The following is a 24796-nucleotide window of genomic DNA, read 5'->3' as shown; positions in this document are numbered from 1 at the left end:
AGCATACAGACCCTCCGGTGAAGGAACAATTTAAGCCAAAAGTAAACTCTGATGGTTTGAATTCAGGATTGGGGGACAGAGGGTAGGGAGAGGTGCTATTAGAATCATTCTTTAGATCACATTTTCATATGTATAAAATTCCCACTTACCTCCTGCTGCAGTAACTCATGAGCAAATTCTGACCAGGATAGCTATTTACCAATTTTTTCCTGAAATTTAGTCACTCACTAAGGAGAGCACAGTCTGGCTGACGGGTTGATCTGAAGTTCAGGAAGGATGCCACATTTCTAATCCCCCAACTGCCACAATATTAAAATGTTAAAGCTGGAGGGGAGGATGAACACCTATCCCTTCTTTTAGAGATATACAAAGGTAAAGTTGCTTGCCTTTAGGAAAGCTCCCTTTGACTAATCACATACTATACAACCCTCAATAGCTATATCTTTGTTCATATATTTCCTTCCTCCATCTCTTTGAATCCTTAGCCTGCTTCAAAGATAAATGAGTTCAAATTTCACTTTTGACATAAAACCTTTTATGACCTGCCTTCTAATTACTTTGTTTTTGTACATATTATATATGAACTTGTTTTTGTCACATTGTCTCTTTAAAAGTAATATCTTTGTATTGTAATCTCTTTAAGAGAACTTATTATGTCTGGCACATAGTAAGCAATTAAGAAATGCTTCTTGAAGACTTAAGGCAGCACTATTTCATCTTTGTCTTTTTATTCATAGTAATTCTGATTTTTTTTTTTTTTTTTAGTGAGTGAATGGAGAAATATCAGAGGAAGCTATGGAAAAATAGTAAAAATAAGGAAGTTATAGAAATAATAGTAAAAATGAGATATATGATTTTGAACAAGTTTAATGAAGTTGAGTTTATTTAGTGTCGAGAAGAGATGACTGGATCTCAAGGTAATGGAAGCAGGACATTCAGTAAATATTTATAAAGTCTGAAAAAGTACTGTGCTGAACCCTAGAAATACACAGTTGTAATATGGAACAGTCCCCGACCTCAAAGATCTAGTGGGAAGTTGACCAAATTTATATTGCTTATATACTTTGATTTTAACATCTCTTTTCTTCCTTGGTCCCTTCCCCATACTTGTGTGAAATACATATGTGCACACACACACATTCATATGCAGACCTCCACTCAAATCCCCTTCTGATACCTTGTCTTAACATGATGATGTTCTTGGGTTCTCAAAGGCCATGTTAGTACAGGATAAGTTTTGGCAGGTTCTCCCAATTTGCGAAGTTTTCCAAATATAGGACTGCTTATAGCCTAGATATCTATATGACTTGATAGTTTATTTCTCTAATAGCCAGCCTTGTCAAATTTGTAGAAGTTTATCACCAAAGTGGTAGCCATTGAGTTATAACTTTTTTTTTCTACAACATCCATTCATAAAGACTATCTGATGAGCAGTAATGGGCTTGTAACCTGTTTGGAGGAAGGAAAACCCACACAAGATGTAATCATAGCTTCTTAAATATTAAAGTGTGTATTCGTGTATTTTTTTGTACACATACACACAAAACACAAATATATCTATACACTTTCAAACTACCAAGAAATAATAATACTCTGTATGGTTTTAAAAAACCCACATTAGGAGTCAGAGAACTTTCCATCTCTCTGCTGTCACTTCTGATTTCTGTGATTTTGGAGAAGTAGCCTCCTTTGTCTGTACTTTCCTCATTAGTAAAATAAAGGGACCAGACAAGCTGATCTCTAAGATTTCTTCCCATTCTAGATTTCATTTTAGAGTTGTGGGCCTACATTCTCATCAGATAGAAAAGGAGGACTCCCTTTCTCCAACACCCACTCCCCTTTCACATCTGGGGAGTTGGAAACACGGGGTACTGAAGTAGTCTATTCAATTTTGCATTAGCAGAGGGAAAGCATCACTGTGGTTCAAGCTGTGACTGTAGTTTAGGTTAAACAATAGAATTAGAAGAAATTCCTAATCTAGGATCCATGAATACATCTCAGGGGGTCTGTGGATTTAGATGGTGGGAAAATTACACCTTTATTTCACTATAATTATATTTAACTTTGTACATTTAAAACTTTCTGAGGAGTCTATAGGTTTTACCAATCTAAAGACCACCTAAAAGAATAAGAACTCCTCGTTCTAGAACTAAATAAAATAATAGCAAAATTTATCTGGAAGAAGAAAAGATCTAGAATATGAACTTTTGAACTGAGTTCATAAACTTTTTTTTTTTTTAATTATTGTGCTAACTGGGTTTCTTTTTTTAAAAAATTTTTTTTTTAATTTTTCCCCAAATACATTTTAAAACAATTTTCGCATCTTTTAAAAAAAAGTTTTAAGTTCCAAAATCTATTTTATTCTCCCCTCTCCTGCTAACTGGATTTCAATATAATTGATTTCCTTTATAATCCTCTATTTTATTATGCATTTATTAAAACATTATTCTGAGTAGGGTTTCATAACTTCCCCTTGATTGCCAAACAGGTCAATATGGCCTATTTTAGACTGACTTGGGGTTACCAAATTATTTGAGATTATAAAGTATTCTTTTTTAAGTGGTGGGACCTAAAGTCCAAAATATTCTGTGGGGCAAGAAGATGAGTTTGCATTCCCAAAGACTTAAATTAGTGGAGCTGAAACCCTGACACATCTTACTTATCTAGCTGAAAAGGATTTGAGTATAAACTGAGTCAGTTGGGTGAAGACTTGGCTTTATCTCTTCAAGAACTCATACTCAAAGATATGAAGACATTTTGATCTACATTGCTGAAGGGCATATTCACACAGATAAACCACAGAATCCTTAAAGAATTGAAATGGAAAGAGTGCTGGACTTAGAGTTTAAAGATCTGAATTAGAAAATCAGACCAAGAACTGTAGCTATTTGACACTGGATAACCTCTTTGAGCCTTAGAGCCTAATCTGATATTATTTGCATTATTTAGATCCCAGCTTCTTCATGTCTCCATATGGAATCTCATAATTGAATGTTGAGGGGGATTGCAAAATTATGGCTTTATCATTAAATATTTGATGACCATTTTATATATTTCTATACCTAGGATCATGTAAAAATTTCTTAGATGAAAAGGAATTGCAAATTTAAGAAGCATTGACCAAATGGGTTCATGACCTAGGCATAAAGAATGAAATTATTAATAAATTAGAGGAACATAGGATAGTTTACCTCTCAGACCTGTGGAAGGGGAAGGTTTTTATGACCAAAGCAGAACTAGAGATCATTACTGATCACAAAATAGAAAATTTCGATTATACCAAACTGAAAAGTTTTTGTACAAACAAAACTAATGCAGACAAGATTAGAAGGGAAGCAATAAACTGGGAAAATATTTTTACAGTCAAAGGTTCTGATAAAGGCCTCATTTCCAAAATATATAGAGAATTAACTCTAATTTATAAAAAATCAAGCCATTCTCCAATTGAAAAATGGTCAAAGGATATGAACAGACAATTCTCAGATGAAGAAATTGAAACTATTTCTAGTCATATGAAAAGATGCTCCAAGTCATTATTAATCAGAGAAATGCAAATTAAGACAACTCTAAGATACCACTACACACCTGTCAGATTGGCTAAGATGACAGGAAAAAATAATGATGATTGTTGGAGGGGATGTGGGAAAACTGGGACATTGATTCATTGTTGGTGGAGTTGTGAACGAATCCAACCATTTTGGAGAGTAGTTTGGAACTATGCTCAAAAAGTTATCAAACTGTGCATACCCTTTGATCCAGCAGTGTTACTACTGGGATTATATCCCAAAGAGATTATAAAGAAGGGAAAGGGACCTGTATGTGCACGAATGTTTGTGGCAGCCCTTTTTGTAGTGGCTAGAAACTGGAAACTGAATGGATGTCCATCAGTTGGAGAATGGCTGAATAAATTGTGGTATATGAAAATTATGGAATATTACTGTTCTGTAAGAAATGACCAACAGGATGATTTCAGAAAGGCCTGGAGAGACTTACACGAACTGATGCTGAGTGAAATGAGCAGGACCAGGAGATCATTATATACTTCAACAACAATACTAGATGATGACCAGTCCTGATGGATCAGGCCATCCTCAGCAACGAGATCAACCAAATCATTTCTAATGGAGCAGTAATGAACTGAACTAGCTATACCCAGAAAAAGAACTCTGGGAGATGACTAAAAACCATTACATTGAATTCCCAGTCCCTATATTTATGCACACCTGCATCTTTGATTTCCTTCACAAGCTAATCGTACAATAATTCAGAGTCTGATTCTTTTTGTACAGCAAAATAATGTTTTGGTCATGTATACTTATTGTGTATCTAAGTTATATTTTAATATATTTAACATCTACTGGTCATCCTGCCATTTAGGGGAGGGGGTGGGGGGGGGTAAGAGGTGAAAAATTGGAACAAGAGGTTTGGCAATTGTTAATGCTGTAAAGTTACCCATGTATATATATCCTGTAAATTAAAGGCTATTAAATAAAAAAAAAAAAAAAAAAAGGAAAAAAAAAATAAGAAGCATTGACCTTAATTACTGAGGTGTTTTAAGGATCACATTGAATGAAATTGTTTGTGAAACTATTTCATAATCATAAAGTTCCATATAAAATTATTGCTCTTATTGTTATCAGTATCAGCATGGTTTAGGGGATAGAGGGCTGGCTTCAAATCAGAAAGACCTAGGTTCAAGTGTCTTCTCTGACATATTGGCTGGATAACCCTTGACAAGTCAATGAAATGTTTGATCTTTTAGGCCAGTGTTTCTTAAACTTTCTCCACTCCTAACCCCTTTTAGCCCAAGAAATTTTTACATGACCCAGGTATATATGGCAAATAAAATAGGAATTTAAATCAAACATTTACTGATATAAATCATAATTTTATGCCTCCCCCCATTCAGTTATATGACCCCTTAAATCTGCAGTTGAAGAAACTTTGCTGTAGACTAATTTGTAGACAAATATTCAGGTCTACATTGATAAGAATGAGTTTTCGTTTGTTGGAATGCCCTATTCCATGGAAATCATATATCCTATTCCTTATCTTCATACTCTGTTTTCTTTCCCTATCTTTATACCCTGTTATTATTATGTGCCCAGTTTTTAATGTATTGTTAACCTTAAAACAATGTCAGCTTTCCCTCTGATAAGGAGCCCTTAATGATCCTCTTTTCCCTTTGTGTATATAGATGAATATACAAAGCAACTAACTAAGTAGTGCATTGGATAGAGTATTGGATTTAAAGTCAAGAAAATCTAAGTTCAAATGTGACCTTGGATACTTAACAGCTGTGTGATCCTAGGCAAGCTACTTAACTCTGTTTACCTTAATTTCCTCATCTGTAAAATGAACTGAAGAAAGAAATGACAAAAGACTCCAGTGTCTTTGCCAAGAAAACTCCAATGGGTCATGAAAAGTTGGACAGGATGGCAAATGACTAACTGTAACAAAAGATATATATATTTATGTGGGATGGTAGGTGGAGTGGAAGTGAAAAACTTACCCAGATCCTGTGAGAGGAAACCAGAAAAAGAAAGCAGAGCATTCCTCAAGCCTTTAGATAGCATACCTCCCTCTCTTCCTCAGTGTCACCTGGCAGGGCCATTTCCTGGAGAGCTTGCTTCAGGCCTAGAACAAAAACAGACCAGTTGCCAATATCTCCCTCTCATGAAAAGAGACTGGAAAAGTGAGTCTGGGAATGAAGAGGGCCAGATGTAGGCTATGTTTGGCAAAGGGCTTCATTCCAGGATCTGGGATCTAGGCTAGCCTCTGCCATTTGACCACGCTCTCTATGCCCAAACCCACATCATTACACTTGATCCAGGGCCATACTGACAATGATGCTATGGCAAAGGCTAAGAAGAGAGCTTGGGAATTGCCAAACCACCTGTGGTCTTGGTTTGGGAGGAATATCTGGGATCAGGATGGAAGCCATGTTTAGACTTGTGGGATTCCCTCTAGTTTGTAAATCCAGATTAAATCCAGCCTTCTTCCTTATTTCACAGAGTCATCTCTGGCTTGGCAAGGGTACAGTGTTTTATTACTTGTATTTTTATTAATTAGTAGTTCTATTCCAATGCCTCATTATGGTGTGGAACTTACCCAGGATTTTCCAAGGCTAGAGTACAATCTCACATATGTCCTACTAAACTAGAAAAACATTAAGAAGTCTCAGCCCTGGGCTTGGATGGCTGTCATTCAAGGCCCAGCCTTATTAAATTCAAAGAGCATCATCATCAACTGTACAAAATGATGAATATTTTTGGTTACAGAAGCTCACAACCCCTCTGTTAAGATGTGGATGATTTGTGCTCTACATTGATTGAGGGAGTATTATAATCAAACTATGGAATCTTGGAATTATTTATACACACACACACACACATACACACACACAAGATACTTTATAGTTACAAAGTTATACCTAGCAAGCTAGGTGGCACGGTAGATAGAGTGCAAGGCTTGGAGTCAGGAGTTCAAATTCAACCTCATTCACTTACTACCTCTGTGAGCAAACCATTCAACTTCTGTCTGCCTCATTTATCTCATCTGTAAAATGGGAATAATGTTATCACCCATCTCTCAAGATTGTTTTTAAGGATAAAATGAGATATTTATTTGTAAAAGACTTTATAAACCTTAAAGTACTAATTATATAAATGCTAGTTGTTTTATTACTTTGGATACTTTGTTTTAATGATTATAGCAGTTCTATGTGGTATGCATTATAAACATTAATCTTATTTTCAGATAAAGAAGCCTTCATCTGAAGAGGTAAAAGTCTTGCTCAAGAGAAAATAGCATGGACAGAACTTTAAGCCCAACAGTTCTCTCTCCAATGTTATGTAAACCATAGAACTGCAGACTTTAAAGAGCCTTTAAGGATCAATTAATGTAGTCTCTTCCTTTTATAGACCAAAAAGGTAAAATGACTTCTCTTTTATCATGTAATTAGTGAGAGAGCAGAGACTAGAACCCAAATCTCCCTATTTTCACTTCTGTCCCCACTTATTCCCATAACTAACCAGCCTGATCTAAAACTCTTGGAGATGAATCAGTTAGGGAAATGGCTGTGCCAGCAAATTTATAGCTCCTTGAGCATATATTAATGTTCAGAGACATTTATTAATGTTAAAAGCTCCAATCATAAAGGAAGCCATTATCTTGCACATACATGCATGTACACACATGCAAAACTAGAGGCAGAAATGCAAACCCAGCATCTTTGTGATGGAACAGCGCTATGAAAGGAATTTTAATTCTCACCATGTGACCTGAAGGAAACCAACCTATTTCCTTGCCTTCCTTTAAAAAGTAGCGTCCAGGCAAAAGCCAAAAATGGCACCCAAATAAAGTCATCACCTATGTTCTTCACCAGACAACAAAATAGCTCACTGTTGTTTAGTCATTTTCAGTTTTCAAAGTTTACAAAGTTCTTTTTTCAAGACAACAGAGGTAGGTAGTTTCCATGTTATAATATCCATTTCTTAGAGGAGGAAACAAGTTATTTGTTCAGATTTATACAGCTGAAGATGTCGAAGTGGAACTCGACCTTTTTTCTTCTTTTTTCTGTGAATCAGCATGTTTTCAATTACATGACAGTGCCTCTCAGAGTGAAGCTTTGAAAGGTTAAGTGACTTGCCCAAAGTTACACAGTTTATAAAGTAAACAAAACTTTACAAAGTAAAACACATGATCCCAGAGTGAGAAGGAAGCTCAGAGATCACTTAATTTGACCCTTCCCAGAAGAAACATGAATGCTGGCTGTTACATCTCCAAGAGAGATCATTCAACCTCCAAGTGCTTTCCAACTATCAATTATGTGATGATGTTTCTTTGGGTGGAATGTAACTTGAGGACAAAAGACTTTTCATTTCCCCCCTCCCCGCCCTTTTTAACATAGGCATAGTGCCTGGAAGTTTGAGTAGATACACAATAAATATTTGGTGATTTATTGATTTTAATTTTATTTAAATTGAATTCATTTTTTTAAATAATGTTCATTTTTCCAATTACATGAAAGACATTCTAACTGATTTTAATTATAACTAATTTTGATTTTCAGAAGATCAACTCTTGAGAGGATGTAAAGGAACTAGACAAGGGAACCGTGCTCAAGAGCACTTGGATGAAGATATAGAGAAGTAATGGAAAGGGTGAATTGGTCCCTGGACAAGAAATAGGAGGGCAATCAATATAATAGTGCCAGCCTGAATCATATGCCACTCAAGAACAAGTCAAAGGAAATGAAGTTGTTGGGTTCTGAGGAAACAGCAAAAATAATTAGGACCTTTAAAAATGTGAAGGGTTTTATTATATAGAAGAAAAATTAGGACTCTTCTGCTTGACTCCAGAGGGTAGAGGAATAGTGAGTGAAGAATATTTAGAATAAATATTTTTATTCTAGTAAAAGTTTAGAAGAATATTTATTCTTAATATAAATTTCAAAAATGGTTATTTGTTAACAGTTCAGGCTGCCTAAAGATAAGAAAGGATGCTCCAAGAAGCAAAGAATTTTGAGAATCGCTAGAATTATTGAAGTAAAGGGGAGGATGATAAAGGGGGAAGTCTTTTTTTTTTTTTTTTTTTGATTTAGATAAAATAAACTGACTTTTGAGGCTTTGTCTAACCGAGCTTTTGTAATTCTTTGACTTTATCTGCTTATCCCTAGTAGTTAAAACTAGAACCAATTAGCACAAGCAATGTTTGGTACCACATAAAGCAAAAACTTCAAAAAGTTAGAGCTATCCGAAAGTAGAATAGGTTCTCTTGGTAGATCTTTGTAGTTTATTCCCAGTTTCCTCAGTTGTAAGAGGACAATGATATGCTAAAGCAAAAGCAAAATCCTTTGATAATCCAAAGACATTATTGAGCCAATAGCTTTATCATCTCCTTCAGCTTTTCTCTCCTTACCCTTTACCTGTCCATCCTCAGACAGATAGAAAATGAAGAGTATAGAACTGGAGAATTGGTACAAGAGGAAGAATACAGATTTAGATTAGCTAGACTGATGTCTACATACCAAACTCCATCCACTTTTCTTTGTTAGGGAAGGATATGATACCTGGTTAAGTAGACACTAGGGTTTCTGTAGCCTCAGAGGATCTCAGCACTAACCTCTTTCACAGAGTTATTAGTTAACATAGCTTTGACATGTGCCATACCTTTCCTTGCTCATTGCCTCAGGGGCAGATGCAAGTAATGTTTCCAGTAACATGGAATTCTTCTAACAGCAGCACAGTACACACTCACTGCCTTCAACTTCTTCCCCATTTCAGACCACAGACTGCACAATGTCTTTCCTGTCACTTGACCAGAAGGGATATTCTGGTCATTTTGTCCATCTCTACTTATAGGTAGCATCATTTCTGATAAAGACAGAGTGATAGGGAGGAAAAGGGGGGAGAGGTAGAAAGAGACAGAGAGACAGACCAAGAGAAATAGAGAGATACAGAAACAGAGACACAGAGATAGAAACAGATAAACAGAGTAAGAGACTGAGATCAAGAGAGAAAGACTGTGATCAACAGAGACAGAGGGAAAGACACACAGAGAGAATATGTAAGTATTGATATATAGGTGGAGCTAAGGAAAATCCTCCTTTGATTCAGTAGCCAGATTGGCAATTGCTTTGCACATAGCATGCAAAGAGTAAAACCTTTTAATGTGAAGTTTTATAAACAAACAGGGTAAAACTCGAAGTCAACTTCGTGTCACCTCTGACACATACTAGCAATGTAACCCTGGCCAAGTCATTTAAGAATTTTGAGCAACTTTCTAAAATTATAAGTTCTAGAGAAGGTCCCAGGTCCTATTTCTATCCCTAAAAACATCTATATGTTAATATCAAAAAAATCCATTCTCTGTGAATAAGCCAGAACCATATATTATAGTTGAAGCTTATTTCATTTGAGTCCCTGATTACCTGAAGGGCTTCTTTCAGTAATAATCCCAATATCTCATACTCTCTCTCAGGATTTCCCTTGCAATATCTAATATCCTTAGTATAAAGTTAGAAGGAATTTTAGGTTTCATCAAGCTCTCTCCTTCCCCCAGTTTACCAATGAAGAAACTAAGTCACAGAGATTTTTTAAAGTGATTTTCTCAGAGGCAAATAGACTACATTTGTCAAAGGAGTTACTTGAAATTTGGTCTTCCTCATTCTGAGACCACTTCCCTCTCCTTTCCTTTTGAATACCTTTAGTTCCTGATGTAAGATGTTGATACTCATTTTATTTAACCTGACCTCCCCCCCCCCAAAAAAAAAAAATTGAAGCTCTTGAACAATCTTGACCTTGCTTCCCCTATTCCAAAAGGCATTTAGAAACTTTGATTTCTTCAGGTCTCAGTTTCTTCATCCATAAAATAAGAATGCTAATAGCACAAGGTTGTGAGAAGCAAATGAGAATAAGTGTCAAGTATTTGCAGAACTTAAAGCAAAATATAAATGAGAGCTATCATAGTGGTAGGTCTACAAAGGTGCTACAAAGTCAAAGCTATAAACTTGACAATGAGAATTCATACCACATCCAGTGGATCTTTGAGCAGGAAATGAGCTTTCTACTTTCTTTTTCATAGTATAGTGAAAATAATACTAAATTTGGAGTCAGAAAACCAGAATCTTCTGTCTTTATATAGTTGAATAGCCTTAAGCAACTGATACAGTTCTCTGGATCTCTGCGTCTATAAAAGCAGAGGTTTGAATGTGGCAACTAGATCAACAGTGAATAGCACATTTGTCCTGAAGTCAAGAGGACCTGAGTTCATATCCAGCTTCAGATATTCGACATTTAATTGTGACCATAGGCAAGTTAGTTAACCTCAATTGCCTTGCCAAAAAGAAAGAAAAGAAAATTAGGGGCGAGTTTGACTAGCTGTTCTTTTAGCTGTCTTTTAAAGTTCTTTCTAGCTCTATATCTATGATCCTATGATCATTATCATTCACTTACTCTTCTCCCCACTCTTTGTGGTCAGCATTGCTATTACCCTGCCTAGGATCAGGAAGCAGAGTTCACTGACTTTCAAAGTTTCTCTCCGAATGAGAGGATTATAATGATTCATATTTGCTTGGCTCTTTAAGGTTCACAAAATATTTTCCTGCCAGTAATGCATTGAGTTAGGGAGGTATTATCCCCATTTGCTAAATGAGGAAACTGAGGCTCACATAGCTTAAGCTAAGCCAAGAAAATTGGCCTAAGTCAGTGTCAGAGTTGAGATCGGAACTCAGATATTTTTTTGACTCAAGACCAGTATTCTTGTCATACCTGAAAGCCTTGTATATTAGGCATTCTTCCCACTTCAACACCTCTATTTCTTTGAATCATCTTTAGTGTGAAACACATTGATCATGATTCTAAGCCAAAAAGCAACATATTGGGGGAGGGAGGAAATGTTGTCCTGGAAGTATGCAAAACTAGGTTTAAATTTTGACCTTAACATAGATTAACTATAAGACTCTGGATATTGACCGTCACTTCCCTTCACTTTAGTTTCCTGATGTTTGAAATGAAGAACATAATATTTGTACTACTTAATTCCCAGGGTTATTTGTGGGGGATGTTCTCTATAAATGGAATTATTATTATCATTAATTAAATTGTTGTTGTTGCTGTTGTTCCATTGTGGGCTTGCTATATGACTTTGGCTTAGTCACTTGACCCTCTGGCTTAAATTGTTTTGTAAACTTAATAAAATAAAAGAGAAACAGTAATACTTGCCACCACACCAGAGGTGTTATATGATTGAGAGAGATCACTTTTTAAAAGCACTTTGTGCTCTTGGGAAAGGATGGTGCTATGGAAACACATAGCATTATTCATGAAAGTTCATTTTCAGTTTGCTATTTGTTGCATTCTTTTTCTCCCTTTGTCCTTTGGTAAGTCTTTCCCTCCATGTTGGTTTTGGATTCATCTTGTCCCAGTGGATTAACCTACGTGTTTCTAGTTTGGATTTCACTGCATTATTTCCATGCTTCTAACCCCCTATGGCTGCCCCAGTCTGATTGGTCTGTCCTCACAGATGTTTGCAACACCTTCCTATTGAGCATCATCTGTACATTTTAATTAATCTGCTGTTTTCTTCCCTCCCCTGCTTCCGGATCATTAATAAAGAGATTAACCAAAACCAGACCAATTCCCAGTAGATTTACCACCGGGAAATCTCTTCCAACACATACAGTCTTGTCTTTTGTCAGGGCATCACATTTATGAAGTCCCATTAACTAGTTTCCAGCTTTCAGAATCTACGCTCAGAGCAAAGCCAATTTGAATTAATTTGTAATTAATATCAGGAGGAAAAAGCTTAGTTACCTCTGTACTAAAGCCTAGATTTATTTCTGACACAATCGTGTTTTTTTTTTTTGTGTGGTGTGTTTATATCTATGTGTATAGATATATGCCTATATTATATATATTCACATTCACCTTCTGATTAAAGCCTTGATATAGAACTATTCAAATAAATATTGACCCATAGTAAAAGCTTACTAAATATTTATTGTTTGATTGACTTCTAGATAATTAAGTTATGTTGTTTTTTTTTTTTTCAGATGATCCTTTCATACCATATTTTTTGGAAGTTTGCTTTATAAACTCGTACAGAGCTTTTTACAATATCCTTATTAAATTTCATCAGTTTTGGCCCATCATTCCAGCTTGTCAGGGTCTTTTTGGATCTGGACTGTATCATCCAACATGTTTAGCCATCCCTCCCAACTTGGTGTCATTTATAGATTTGACAAGCCTGCTTTGTATTAATTCATCCAAGTCATTGATTAAAAAAAATGTTGAATGACATAACACCAAGAATAGATCCTTAGGGTCCTCTTTTAGAGACTCTCCTCCCTCTTCTTTTAATCCACTATGTACTCTAGTTTTTGAGTCCAGTCACTAAGTCAGTTTGGTACTCATCTAAGGATATTCTCATCTCATCTACATCTCTCTATCTTGTTCATAATTTACAATGAGAGACTTGCTAACATCAATCCAACAAAGTATTCTACAACATCTGTAGCATCCCTCTAATCTGTTAATCCCATCATTCTGTCAAAAAAAAAAATAGTTACTTTCGTATACCCTGGCCTAAATAAGGCCATGCTAGCTGTATTTCCTTTTTCCCTTTCTAAATGTTCACTAACCAACATTTTAATAATGTTGTGTTTAAGGATTTCTAAAGATCCATCTAGCTTCAATATTTTGTGAGTCCCCTAAATCCCCAGCATTGTCCTGAAGCCACATGTAATCCTAAATGCGTTTGGCAATTTTTTTTTCCAAAAGGATTTGACCCTCCTAGGTATAACTGGGTGGTGACCACAGAGTTCCCTATTTTGGAGTTAGAGCACCTGCCATCAAATCTTGACTTTGCTCACGCTATTTCCACTTCAAATTCTTAGTTTATAAAATAAAAGAGGTAATTTCCTTGAGAAGAGATGTTCAGAATTATGCAGACTTTGTACCTTCAGTATTAAACACAGTTCTCCGTACACAATAGACACGTAATATTTGAGTGAATTAATATGTGTGTATACATACGTACGTGTGTGTGTGTGTGTGTATGTATTCAGGATCCTGCTAATATTAAGAGATGAAAAATTGCAAGTCTTATTCTTTAAGGAGCTCACAACCTAATTGGAAGAGAATGAGACATGTACACAAATGAATATAATTCAATTAGAAAATGTTCCAATGAATAGGAGAGGTCAGAGAGACCTGAGAGATTTAAAGAGGAAGAGGTTATTTCTAGTTGGAAGGCTTTGTGGAGGTGATGTCACTGGGGTTGGATCTTGAAGGAGGAGAATTTCACTGAGTGGAAATTGGCTGGGAGAAGGTTCTGTTCTATATGTTGAAGGGCTGTCATTTGGAAAAAGGATTAGAAGATTCTTATTAAATTATTAAATTTCATCAGTTTTGGCCCATCATTCCAGCTTGTTAGGGTCTTTTTGGATCTGGACACAAAGATTCTCTTTGGCTCTAGAGAACTAAACTAGGAGCAGTTAGTAGAAGCTGCAGAAAAGCAAATTTTGACTCAATATGAAGATGAGCTTCCTAACAATAAGCACCATCCAAAGTGGAAGCAGGGAGGTATCTATCAAAAGGGATTTTTGCTTATTAGGATTGGTGTTCAGAGATGACTTCCCTCTGACCTGTTTCTGTCAACTCTGATCTTTGATGATTCAATTTGCTCATTTCTGAGGTGCTTTCTAGTTCAGATAATCTATGCCTGATTCTCTCCTCTCTGTGAGGATAGAGATGAAAATATGGTACACAGTGGAACTTTCCTTATGGAGCAATGACTGAGAGTAGGATTAGCCTTCATCTTGTGTATTTAATTAAGAGTTAGGGTATAGTGCAGAAATACCAGCAGTGACTTGAAATTGTCTAGTGACCTAACATCTTGGGAGATTGCCCCACCTGCTGTATGGTTATAATTCTATCTTGAACTAAGTACTAGTATAGCCTCTGGAAATAAACTCTCTGTGGAATTTGACAACACTGAAGACAAGCCAAATCAAAATTCTTTTGATGCGCTCTTGAACCTCCCTTCCTCCTTCTCCCCCCCAGGCCCTGCAATTGGCTGAGATGAATTCTATTCCATGAAACTGAATTTAGAAAGAGATCTAGGGGTATAGTTTGGACTCAAAAGACATAGTAAAAGCGTCCCTTAGAGGTACATTTTAACCTAAAACATGTGTGCCATCTTTCTCATAATAACTATTCACATGTTTAAGACACTGCAGGGTTCTTCATAACAACAATGTGAAGCAGATATTGTGGGTTTTATTGTGCCCATTTTACAGATGGGAAAAGACTTGGGTAAATGAGTTTCCCAAAAATCATACTGCTAGGAAGTAGAAAAACAAGGACCCAAGCCCAGATCTCCATGGTGCCAAGACCAATATCAATACTTTTTAATAACAAATACAGGCTAATCTAGGGGAGGGGGTGGGGGGTAAGAGGTGAAAAATTGGAACAAGAGGTTTGGCAATTGTTAATGCTGTAAAGTTACCCATGCATATATCCTGTAAATAAAAGGCTATTAAAAAAAAAAAAAAAAAAAACAAATACAGGCTATTGTATGGTCCAACCTTGTGCCATCTTGTGTACCCTTTTCTTCTTTCTCCCATTTAAATTAGTTTCAGGAAACTTACATGTGTAGAGCAAACCAAGGATGGATCAAAAATTGCTCTTTGGGGAGGTGGGGGGGAGGGAGAGAAATATTTCAAGAAATTAAACTTTGTTGGAGTTTTTTCCTCCGGCTACAAAAACATCATGTATAGGAAAACAATCTAATATGGAAGGAGAAGCATATGAGCATTGGTCAAGATCATAGAAAACCCAAAGCAGGAGAAGTGGGCTCTATCGAGCATTAACAGGTATTTTGTCTTAAATTTGGTTCAGCCACAGACAGATTTGCTAGATGACTTTGCTAGGTGACACTTTAGTCAGAGCACTGGCCTCAGAATTAGGAAGAACTGGGTCCATATTGTAAAGGGATTTTGCTAGGATCTTTTTAAGGTCTTTATCCAATTTTAGCCAAGATAACTTGGATAATTGTTTTCTGCTTTACATAAGAAAAAGACAAGTTTTATTAAACTTCACAAATCAGTGTATACAAGGTCAATGGTACCACAAGGGCGAGCAGAGTGATCAGTGTGATTACTTCAGGTTCCTTCCTACCCTGAATTTCCCTTAGTGTTCTAAGTGAAGGTTGCCTTACAGTCTTTAGGAAACTGCCTAATTCTCCTCTAGGGTAATCATAGTAAAAAATGTGAAAAATAATGGGGAATTCAGAAATTATAAACAAAGCATCCAAAATATCATTTGAAACCCAACTCAGTGTCTGCCTCCTCCACATAGTTTTCCATACCCCACACCCAACTCCTGGGGAATTAGCAAGCAAATATTACTGAGTACCTACTATGTGCCAGTTCTGTGCAGACATGCGCATGTTCGTGTGTGTGTGTGTGTGTGTGTGTGTGTGTGTGTAAGGACTTGGCTTCTCCTATTCCATGGAGTATTTACCTCACAGAGTGTTTTCTACATCCTGGGCTCAAAATACCTGGCGTACTCTTGAACTCAAGGGATACACATAAGTTTGGGAGCATTGCTATGGTTCCTGGCTTACACAGAGTTGCAAGAGTTCAGATACAAACCTCCTGATTGGATGATTGATCCTCAGCTCTTTTCAACAGTGACATTTGCACCACCTGGAGCTCAGACAAGGATCATAGAATTAGACTAGAAGATTTCTAAATTTGCTTCTGCTGTGACATTTTTGTCATTTCTACTACTGACTATATTAGCAAAACTAGTCAAGCATTAACAGGTATTTTGTCTTGGATTTGGCCCAGCCACGACTTTGCTAGGGAACACTTTAGTTAGAGCGTTGATCTCAGAATTGGAAGAACTGGGTCCAAATTGAACAGTTAGTATCCTTTATCTTTATGTATATCTTTAACCTTTGCCTCAGTTTGTGTATAAAATGTGGGTTATAATAGCCTCTCCCTCATTTGATTATTTTAAGGATCAAACAAAAAAAATATTTAAAAAACATGGTGTCTGTTGCATAGTATTATCATTGTTCAGTTGTTTTGATGGTCTCCGACTCTTCGTGATTCCACTTGAGAATTTCTTGGCAAAAATACTGGAATAGTTTGCCATTTCCTTCTCCAGCTCGTTTTACAGGGAGGAAACTGAGGCAAAGAGAGTCAAGTGACTTGGCTAGCATTACAGAGCTTGTGTCTAAAGGCAGATTTGAATTCAATTCTTCTTGATTCCAGGTCCAGTGCTCTATCTATGGTTCCACCTAGCTGTCCTCTGTCACATACTTGGTGCTTAATAAATACTTGTTTATTTCCCTTCTCTTCCCTCTTAAGTCTTTGGGCATTCCCACCTATAGGAATAGATTAAAGTTTTAAGGGCCCTTCCCATTTGGTTATGTATAATTCAAGGTTCTCTAATTGGCATCATCTTTGGAAAAGAAATCCAGAATTGTCAGGGTGGATTCTATAGGAACCTTACTGTCAACTCAAGATTGAGGAGAGTTTGCAAATGTTTGTTAGCTACAAAATGGTACCAAGACAACCACCAAATTGCCACGGGGTAATTTTTTTTTTCTGTTTAATGTCAGCAGCAACATGTGTGTAAAGAAAAGAAATAGGAATAGGTACACATGTATGAGTACTTATCCTTGCTCTCTTTCTGTCTCTTTCCTCTTTCATTCTCTTATTCTATTTCTCTTGCCTTTTTTCTCCTTTATCTCTCTCTACCCTCTCCCCCTTTCTCCCTTTCTCTTGATCTGTGGTATTTTAAATTCTATAATCCTGTCCAAATTTCTTTCAGGTACTGAATATATAGGATGGTGAACTAATGGTATAATATAATGGATAGAACTCTACTTCAAGAGGCAAGGAACCAGTATACTGATTTGTAGAGTGTGCTTATTAATAGAGAAGGATATGTATTCTTGTAGAAATCTCTTTTAAAACAGGCAAGCCTTCCTTTTTTTACCCTCTTCACTATGCTCAGAATTTTCCTAGCTCCAAATTGTATCAACATTGTAACCCAAAGTCATTTGTATGTTTGATCGTATTGTCTGTCTTCCTAGCACTTTCTAAGTCAAATGACTTCCTTTATCCCTTCTAACCAAATGAAAATATTTGATTGTTTTAAAAAAAAATCTTCAACAGCTGAACCTGTCCTACCTGCCATTTCTCATCAGCTATGTTCATTTATTCATTCATCAAAAAATTAAGCACTTTTTATGGCCAATATGTGGGCATGGCATAGAATACAAAAGTATATAGAAATCAGTTCCTTTATCCTCAGAAAGCTCCCTGTAAGTTACACAGTGCTTTAAAGTTTACAAAACTCTTGTTCACAGCACTTTCTGAGGAAAGTAATATAATCATCAATCCTATTTTAAAAGAGAGGAAACTGAGTCTCAGAGAAGTTAAGACATTTGCTCATCTGAACCAGGATTCAAACTCATATCGTGCTTCTAGATCCAATTTCTTTCTGTGTCTGTTATCGCCCTCCCTCCTTAACCTCTCCCCCTCTCTCTGTCTCTCTCTCTTTCTGTCTGTCTCTCTGAATCTCTCTGTCTCAGTTTCTCTCTCTTTTTCTGTCTGTCTCTAAGTCTCTCTGTCTCTTTCCTTCGCTCTCCTTTTTTCCCCTCTCCTTCTCTCCACATCTCACTGGTCATAGACAAAATACGTGTGGAACAAAGCCAATTGTATTAAGTATTTAAAAGCAGTATAGAAACCAAGCTTCATGGTTCATACAAGAGAGCTCATCATCATCTGAGGAAATCATGGAAGGTTTCATGGGGGTAATGTTTAATCTGAGTCTAGAAGAACAGATTTCAAAAACCGGGACAGGGTGGGGGAGACAGGAAAAAGAAAGAGTTATGCCCCTTGTTTCAGTTGAGTAGGGCTTGCTGTGATTCATAATGCTATCATCTTTATATCGTTTCAGACCTTTTTTCCCAATTCACCCAGAGCATGTCTAACATCTTCCCTTCTACCCATCATACTTTAATTGTAATTGTATCGCAAACCTACCTCCTCCCTGAAGCTTTCCCTGATTCAGTATTTCCATTGCCCAACTCAATAGTACCATATGGGGCGGCGGGTCACCACTAGCAACCCATGTTACAGTAACCTTTCTCTTATAATTACTGTATTTATGTATGTGGCATCTGTTGTTTGTATTGTCTCCCTGTTAGCATATAAGAAATTGAACTAAATGTAGTCTTAATTCCACACCCAAAGCATTTAACAAAGTAACCATGAAATTTAGCTAGCTCTCTGTACATTTATGCTTATAGCCTCTTTGTCTGGAATGACTTATTTAATTGTAATCCTGTCTGAAAGCAAGATGGATAAAATAATCTCTCTAGGTCAACCCTAATTCTGTCAGGCTAGAATTCTCAGACCTTATCTCTGAAATGTTCTTACTTTATCTGTTGAATTTTCTACACATCTTTCAAAATCCATCTCAAGAGCCACTGTTTCTAGGAGGTTTTTCCTAATTTCCCTCTGCTCGTAACATTTTCTCCTGCAGACCTCATGTAATGCTTTCCCCTCACCTCTCTACTGCAATGTGGAGTGTAAGTTAAATTTTTTTTAATATCTTTTTTGTTTTGTTTTGCCTCCTATGCCCTAAACTAAGCGTTATTCTCTTAAATCTTTATGATGTCCTCAGGAGCGAATCTTTGAGTTAAATCTAGCCAACAAAATGATTGGATTAGTGAGCTAAATTGGAGAGCACTGAACTATGCTTTTCCAGACTTTCTATGATAAATGGCAAAGTGAACAGTGACAATGACAAAGATCGTAGGACTAGTTTTCATCTTTTTTTCTTGTTTTTGTCTCCAGGTTGCTCATCTGTCTATTCATTCAAGAGTGATATAAGGAGCAAGAATAGCCTTTTGTTCCATCCTATAACAGAAAATTAAATGAGGGATATAGATTTGGACTATCCTTCTTTCAAAAAGAATTGGGCCTGGAAAGTAGGGTTCTGGTGCAAACTTTGCCACTTGGATATTTGCTTCAAGAAGATTTTCTCCATTCTATAGTTTTCAATATGATTCTGTTTAAATAGTTCATGTTTGGTTTTCCTTCCCTCTTCCTCTGTGCTCCCAAAAGCAGATAATAAAAATCTATCCATCTGAAACATCGCAAGTTTGTTGTAACATCATAGGATTTAAACTTTATGGCATCTCACAGATTACTTAGACCAGTCTTCTAAGGCAGATGAAGGAGAAGGGAAGGAAACAAATATTTATTAAGTATCTATTATTCACCAGACATTGTGCTAATTAGTACCTGATAAATCTTACCTCATTTGGTGAAGAAACCCAGAGCAAGACTTGGTGAAGTGATTTTTGTACAAGTCATATAGGTGGTAAGTGAAAGTCAGACTGGAATCACAGTCTTCTTACTCCAGATGTGGAAAGAGTGAAGATCTAAGAGCTCTTGGAGTGAGAAAAGATTTTAATGCCTCAAGTATTATAGATTTATCAAGATGAATTTTAGAAAGGATCCACAAAAATTGGCAAAGGGGGGATGAATCAGGTGAGTTCTCCAGGCATTTTAGCCTTGAGAGCCACATTGGTTAAAACATTTGCTTGGTACAACGATCTCTTTGGACCCACCACACTGAGTCACTATAGACCCCATTAACCCCATTAATCCTTGTGTTTTCCTTTTTCAGATCTTACAGGTGAACAAGGTGATGTCCATCTTGTTTTATGTGATATTTCTTGCTTATCTCCGTGGCATCCAAGCTAACAACATGGAGCAGAGGAGCGTGCCAGAAGATTCACTAAATTCCCTTATCATCAAATTGATCCAGGCAGACATTTTGAAAAACAAGCTCTCCAAGCAAATGGTAGATGTTAAGGAAAACTACCAGAGCACCCTGCCAAAAGCCTCCCAGGACCCAGAGGGGGCAGAGCCCTTGAAATCAGACTTCCAACCCATGGTTGCAATGGATACAGAATTGTTGCGCCAACAGAGACGCTACAACTCTCCCCGGGTCTTGTTGAGTGATAGCACCCCTTTGGAACCTCCACCCTTGTATCTTATGGAGGATTTTGTGGGTAACCCAGTGGTGGTGAACAGAACTTCCCGACGAAAAAGGTACGCTGAGCACAAGAGTCATCGTGGGGAATATTCTGTGTGTGACAGTGAGAGTTTGTGGGTGACAGACAAGTCATCTGCCATCGACATTCGGGGACATCAGGTAACTGTGCTGGGGGAGATCAAAACCGGCAACTCTCCTGTCAAACAGTATTTTTATGAAACCAGATGTAAAGAAGCCAGACCTGTAAAAAATGGCTGCAGGGGAATTGATGACAAACACTGGAACTCTCAGTGCAAAACTTCGCAGACCTATGTCCGAGCACTGACTTCAGAGAACAACAAACTTGTGGGCTGGAGATGGATAAGGATAGACACATCTTGTGTTTGTGCCTTGTCAAGGAAAATCGGAAGAACATAAGTTGGCATCTCTCCCCATATATAAATTATTACATTAAATTATATGATATGCATGTAGCATATAAATGTTTATATTGTTTTTATATATTATAAGTTGACCTTTATTTATTAAACTTCAGCGACTCTACAGTATATAATCTTTTCTCCCAATAAAATCAGTGTGCTTGCCTCCCTTCAGGCCTCTACCATCTGTTAGACTGTGTTTTGTGCTCTTGCTCTCTCAGTAGCCTCTCTGTAAAATCTGTGTACATCAGTATTTTGCATTCAGTATTGTCAATGCCATGACTGTCATTTTAGTAAACATGTTAAAATCAAATGATTTCAGAGTTGTGTATAGACACATTTTACCCCTTATATACTTTTTCATGTTTAATTAAAAGAACTGTTATCTTCTCCACTGCAAGTGATGATGCCCTTTAGCCTCCAAAGAAAAACTTCCATTCCAATTCTCAAGTTCATTGTCAAAGTTATGTATTTATATGTGTTTCTTTTGCCAGGTAGAATTACCACTTTCTTTTGTGTTATGGTCCTGGGACCACAACCAGAAGCCTGGCAATTTTAGTTTTAGGAGATTTTTCCAAGCACAATTGTTTGGAGTTTTATGTTGTTCTTGGTTTTGTTTTTGTGACCTCATGCCTTTGTTTCCTTTTTAAAGTTTTTTTTGGGGGGAAACAATTAAACTTTTTTTTTCACAGACTTTCTATTTTTGTGGCTACCAGGAAGCAAGGCAAAGTGGCTTATGAAAATAATATATAAAAGATAATTTAATCGTAAAATATTATTTATTTGTGATTAGCTGAATTCCATCTACTGTTGCTGTCTTTTCAATCCACTTTCGCAATCATTTAGTCAGCATCTGCTTTGTGATAGGCACTAGAGATCCAAAGACAGAAAAAGAATATCCTTGTCCTTTAGGAGCTTACACTCTACCAAGGGAAAACAAAATGTGCACAGATAAGCAAATGTAAAATATGTACATCCCCTTCCTTCTCAGTAATCTGTAGTCTTTGGCCACATCCACATATAGTTAATTTCTGCTTTGGGAATTTGAAAAGTAGGAACTCAGAGTGTTTACTGTTTTGACAGGCTAAGGTATAGCTTGGGCCTGAGCCCTGCCCAGTTTAGGAAGCAAACAATGAAGTGAGAATGGTACTATCATCACTTAACAGATTTTGGTGAAAGAAAATACACATGAAGGATCCTGGGTATTTTAACTTCAGATGGTGAAATCATGCTCCATTTTCTGTTTGAGAGCTTGACTAGAACTGGTGCTTCATGGGAGTTATTCTGTCTACCTGTGGAGAATTGGCATAAGGTCTCTGTGTATCAATCAAAAACCAGGCTTGCTACTTTCCATCTCTTTCTCAGATGTGAGGGTGATCCCAAGTTCACAAAGACTATTCTATGAAGAGCACAAGCTCTAGAAGATCTTACCAAAAAGGAAAGGCTTCAAGGATGTGTCCTGTAGTTTTACTTTCTAAGGACCAGGTTAGCTAACTTCATAATTGCCCATCACCAAAAGACTGACTACCAGGTGATAATTTGACTAGGGGCCACAGCAATCCATGAAATTTGCTAAAACAAGGAAAAATTGTGATTTGTACCACAATAAGCAATAGAAGATCCTTGAACTATCCCTTGAAGTAAGCAATTTAAATTCTCTAATTTGCCATCTGTACACAGCAGCATATCCTATACAGGGCTATATATAGCATATGGCAATGTAATGTACTGTTTGATATCAATCTTTTCAAATTGGTTTGGAATGTAGCTTTGGCTTTGAGAATTTCAATGCTCCCTCCTTCTACCACCTGGTTAGTCTAAAACAGTACATATTGGACTTTTCTTTCTCTTCCTGCATCACCCTTCAATCCCCACCCCTCACTACCCTATTTGGTAACAGTACTTTTCAGGGTTAGTATTACGGTTCTGAGAGGAAATAACAGGCAGCATAATTTATCCACATGAAAAACTTTTGTAATTATTACTTCCACTGTGTAATCTTCAAGGCCATAGCATAAAGAGCAGTAGAGAAGGAACTGAGGTCTGAATTGATACACTTGGTGTGAACCAACCAAAGCTGTATTTGCAGGTTTGTGTGTTATGAGAAGGGAGCAGGATTGTCAAGGTGATAAAAATCGATTTTACTTGGGCTTTCAGCTAGAGACAGCCTATGCTTTTGGATGCTTCCCTTACCCTAATGAATGGTAGCAGGAGCTAGGGAGGGAACCTATCTTCTCTTAGGCAGCCTTGGAATTTAAGATTCAGCTTAGCACCCCCACGAGTAGGTCTCAGGGTCTTTGGCCATGAATTATTGAAAGATAAAGGTTTGTGATTTTGTTTAGGTCACAAATCTTCAAGCTAGCAGTATCCTGGACAAATTTGTTTTGTTTTGTTTTGTTTTTTTAAGTCATATGAGTTCACCCTCTGGGGCTACCTCTGTTCTTGCAGCATTAGTTCATTAAGTAGGTTTCTTGCCCCATCTCTTCTCTCCCCACCATCATTTCCACCAGTTACCATAAGTGGAAGGCAGAAGAGAAGAATGGCATTCCAGGCTAGTCAAAGGATGGGAAAAGAAACTTTGCTGTCTAACATGGAACTTTTCACATCGTGTACTTAAACATCTATATAAAGATTCTACTTAGGGCCAAAGCCCCTCTACCTTCCCAAATGTTTGCCCTTACTTAAAACAGAGTTCAGCCCCTGGAAAGTCCTTCCCCAACAGAATTTGCCATAGTGGGAAAGGCTATGGATATCTTAAGCACAACATATCCAAAACTGAAGCTGTTATCTCTCCTTCCAAGCCTTCTCTTATTTCTAATTCCCCCTTATTTTTAAGAGTACCATTATCCTTCCAGTTACCCAGGCTCACAACTTAGGCAGGGGGTCATTCAAAGTTTCACTCTGAGCCCCTTTTTTCTAATCAATTAAGCCTAGTCTTTCTACCTCCATAATATCTCTTTTATATGCCCCCCCTTCTTTCCTCTGAGAATATTCTACTACTCTAAAATGTGCTCTCATCAGGACTTTGCAATAACCTGTTGGTTGGTCCTTCACCCCTAACCTGCCACAAGTCTCTTTCACACTCTGGTCTATCCTTTTCTCAGCGCCTAAATTCATTCTAAAATGTGATTCTGATCATGCCATCCCCCCTTCCACATACAACAAAGTCCAGTTGTTTCCTGTTACCTCCAAGATCAAATGTAAAATCCTGTTTGGCTTGTAAAGTCTTTCAAAATCTGGTTCCTTTCGACTTTTCCAATCTTCTTGCACCTTACTTCCCTCACCATATTTTTTTTTTTTACACCAAAAAAATGTAAATGGCATCTTTGCTATTTCTTGAACATAACAATTCACGTCCTGACTATTTTTGTGGTTTGTTCCCCATGCCTAGAACTCTCTCTGTCCTTTGCCTCCTGGGTTCCTTCCAATCTCATCTAAAATGCTTCCTTCTTTGAGAAGCCTTTCCTAGTCTTTCATAACGTTAATGTCTTCCCTCTGAGACTACGTACAATTTATCCTGTACATATCTTTTTTTGTATATAATTGTTTGCATGTTGTCTTCCCCATTAGATTGTGAGCTCCTTAAGAGCAGGGACTGTGTTTTTGCCTTTCTTTGTATTCCTGACACTCAGCACAGTGCCTGGCACATAGTAGGCACTTAATAAATGCTTCTTAACTAACTTGACTTGTATATTTCCCACCAAGATGAGAGTTTGAATCAATATTCTACCTGTGTGATGACTATAATGAGAAGGAAGATGTTAGTGACTGTACCTGGGAATG

At 37.0% G+C, this 24796-nt stretch overlaps 1 protein-coding gene across 2 annotated transcripts in view; it reads left to right on the top strand.

The window, feature by feature from the left end:
• Nucleotides 1–24572, top strand: part of NTF3 (neurotrophin 3) — a 134416-nt gene extending 109844 nt beyond the window's left edge. For both annotated transcript variants that reach the window (XM_031938305.1, XM_031938304.1), the window contains exon 2: nt 20223–24572. In XM_031938305.1, coding sequence (XP_031794165.1) covers nt 20223–21011 — 789 coding nt within the window. In that variant the 3' untranslated portion in view covers nt 21012–24572. The remainder of the gene's footprint in view (nt 1–20222) is intronic.
• The last annotated feature ends 224 nt before the right edge of the window (nt 24573–24796 follow it).

The sequence above is a fragment of the Sarcophilus harrisii genome, chromosome 5 (assembly GCF_902635505.1).
Source record: "Sarcophilus harrisii chromosome 5, mSarHar1.11, whole genome shotgun sequence".
In the NCBI taxonomy this organism is placed as follows: domain Eukaryota; kingdom Metazoa; phylum Chordata; class Mammalia; order Dasyuromorphia; family Dasyuridae; genus Sarcophilus; species Sarcophilus harrisii.
The sequence above is the reverse complement of the archived record's forward strand: the minus strand, read 5'-3'. Positions and strand labels throughout refer to the sequence as shown.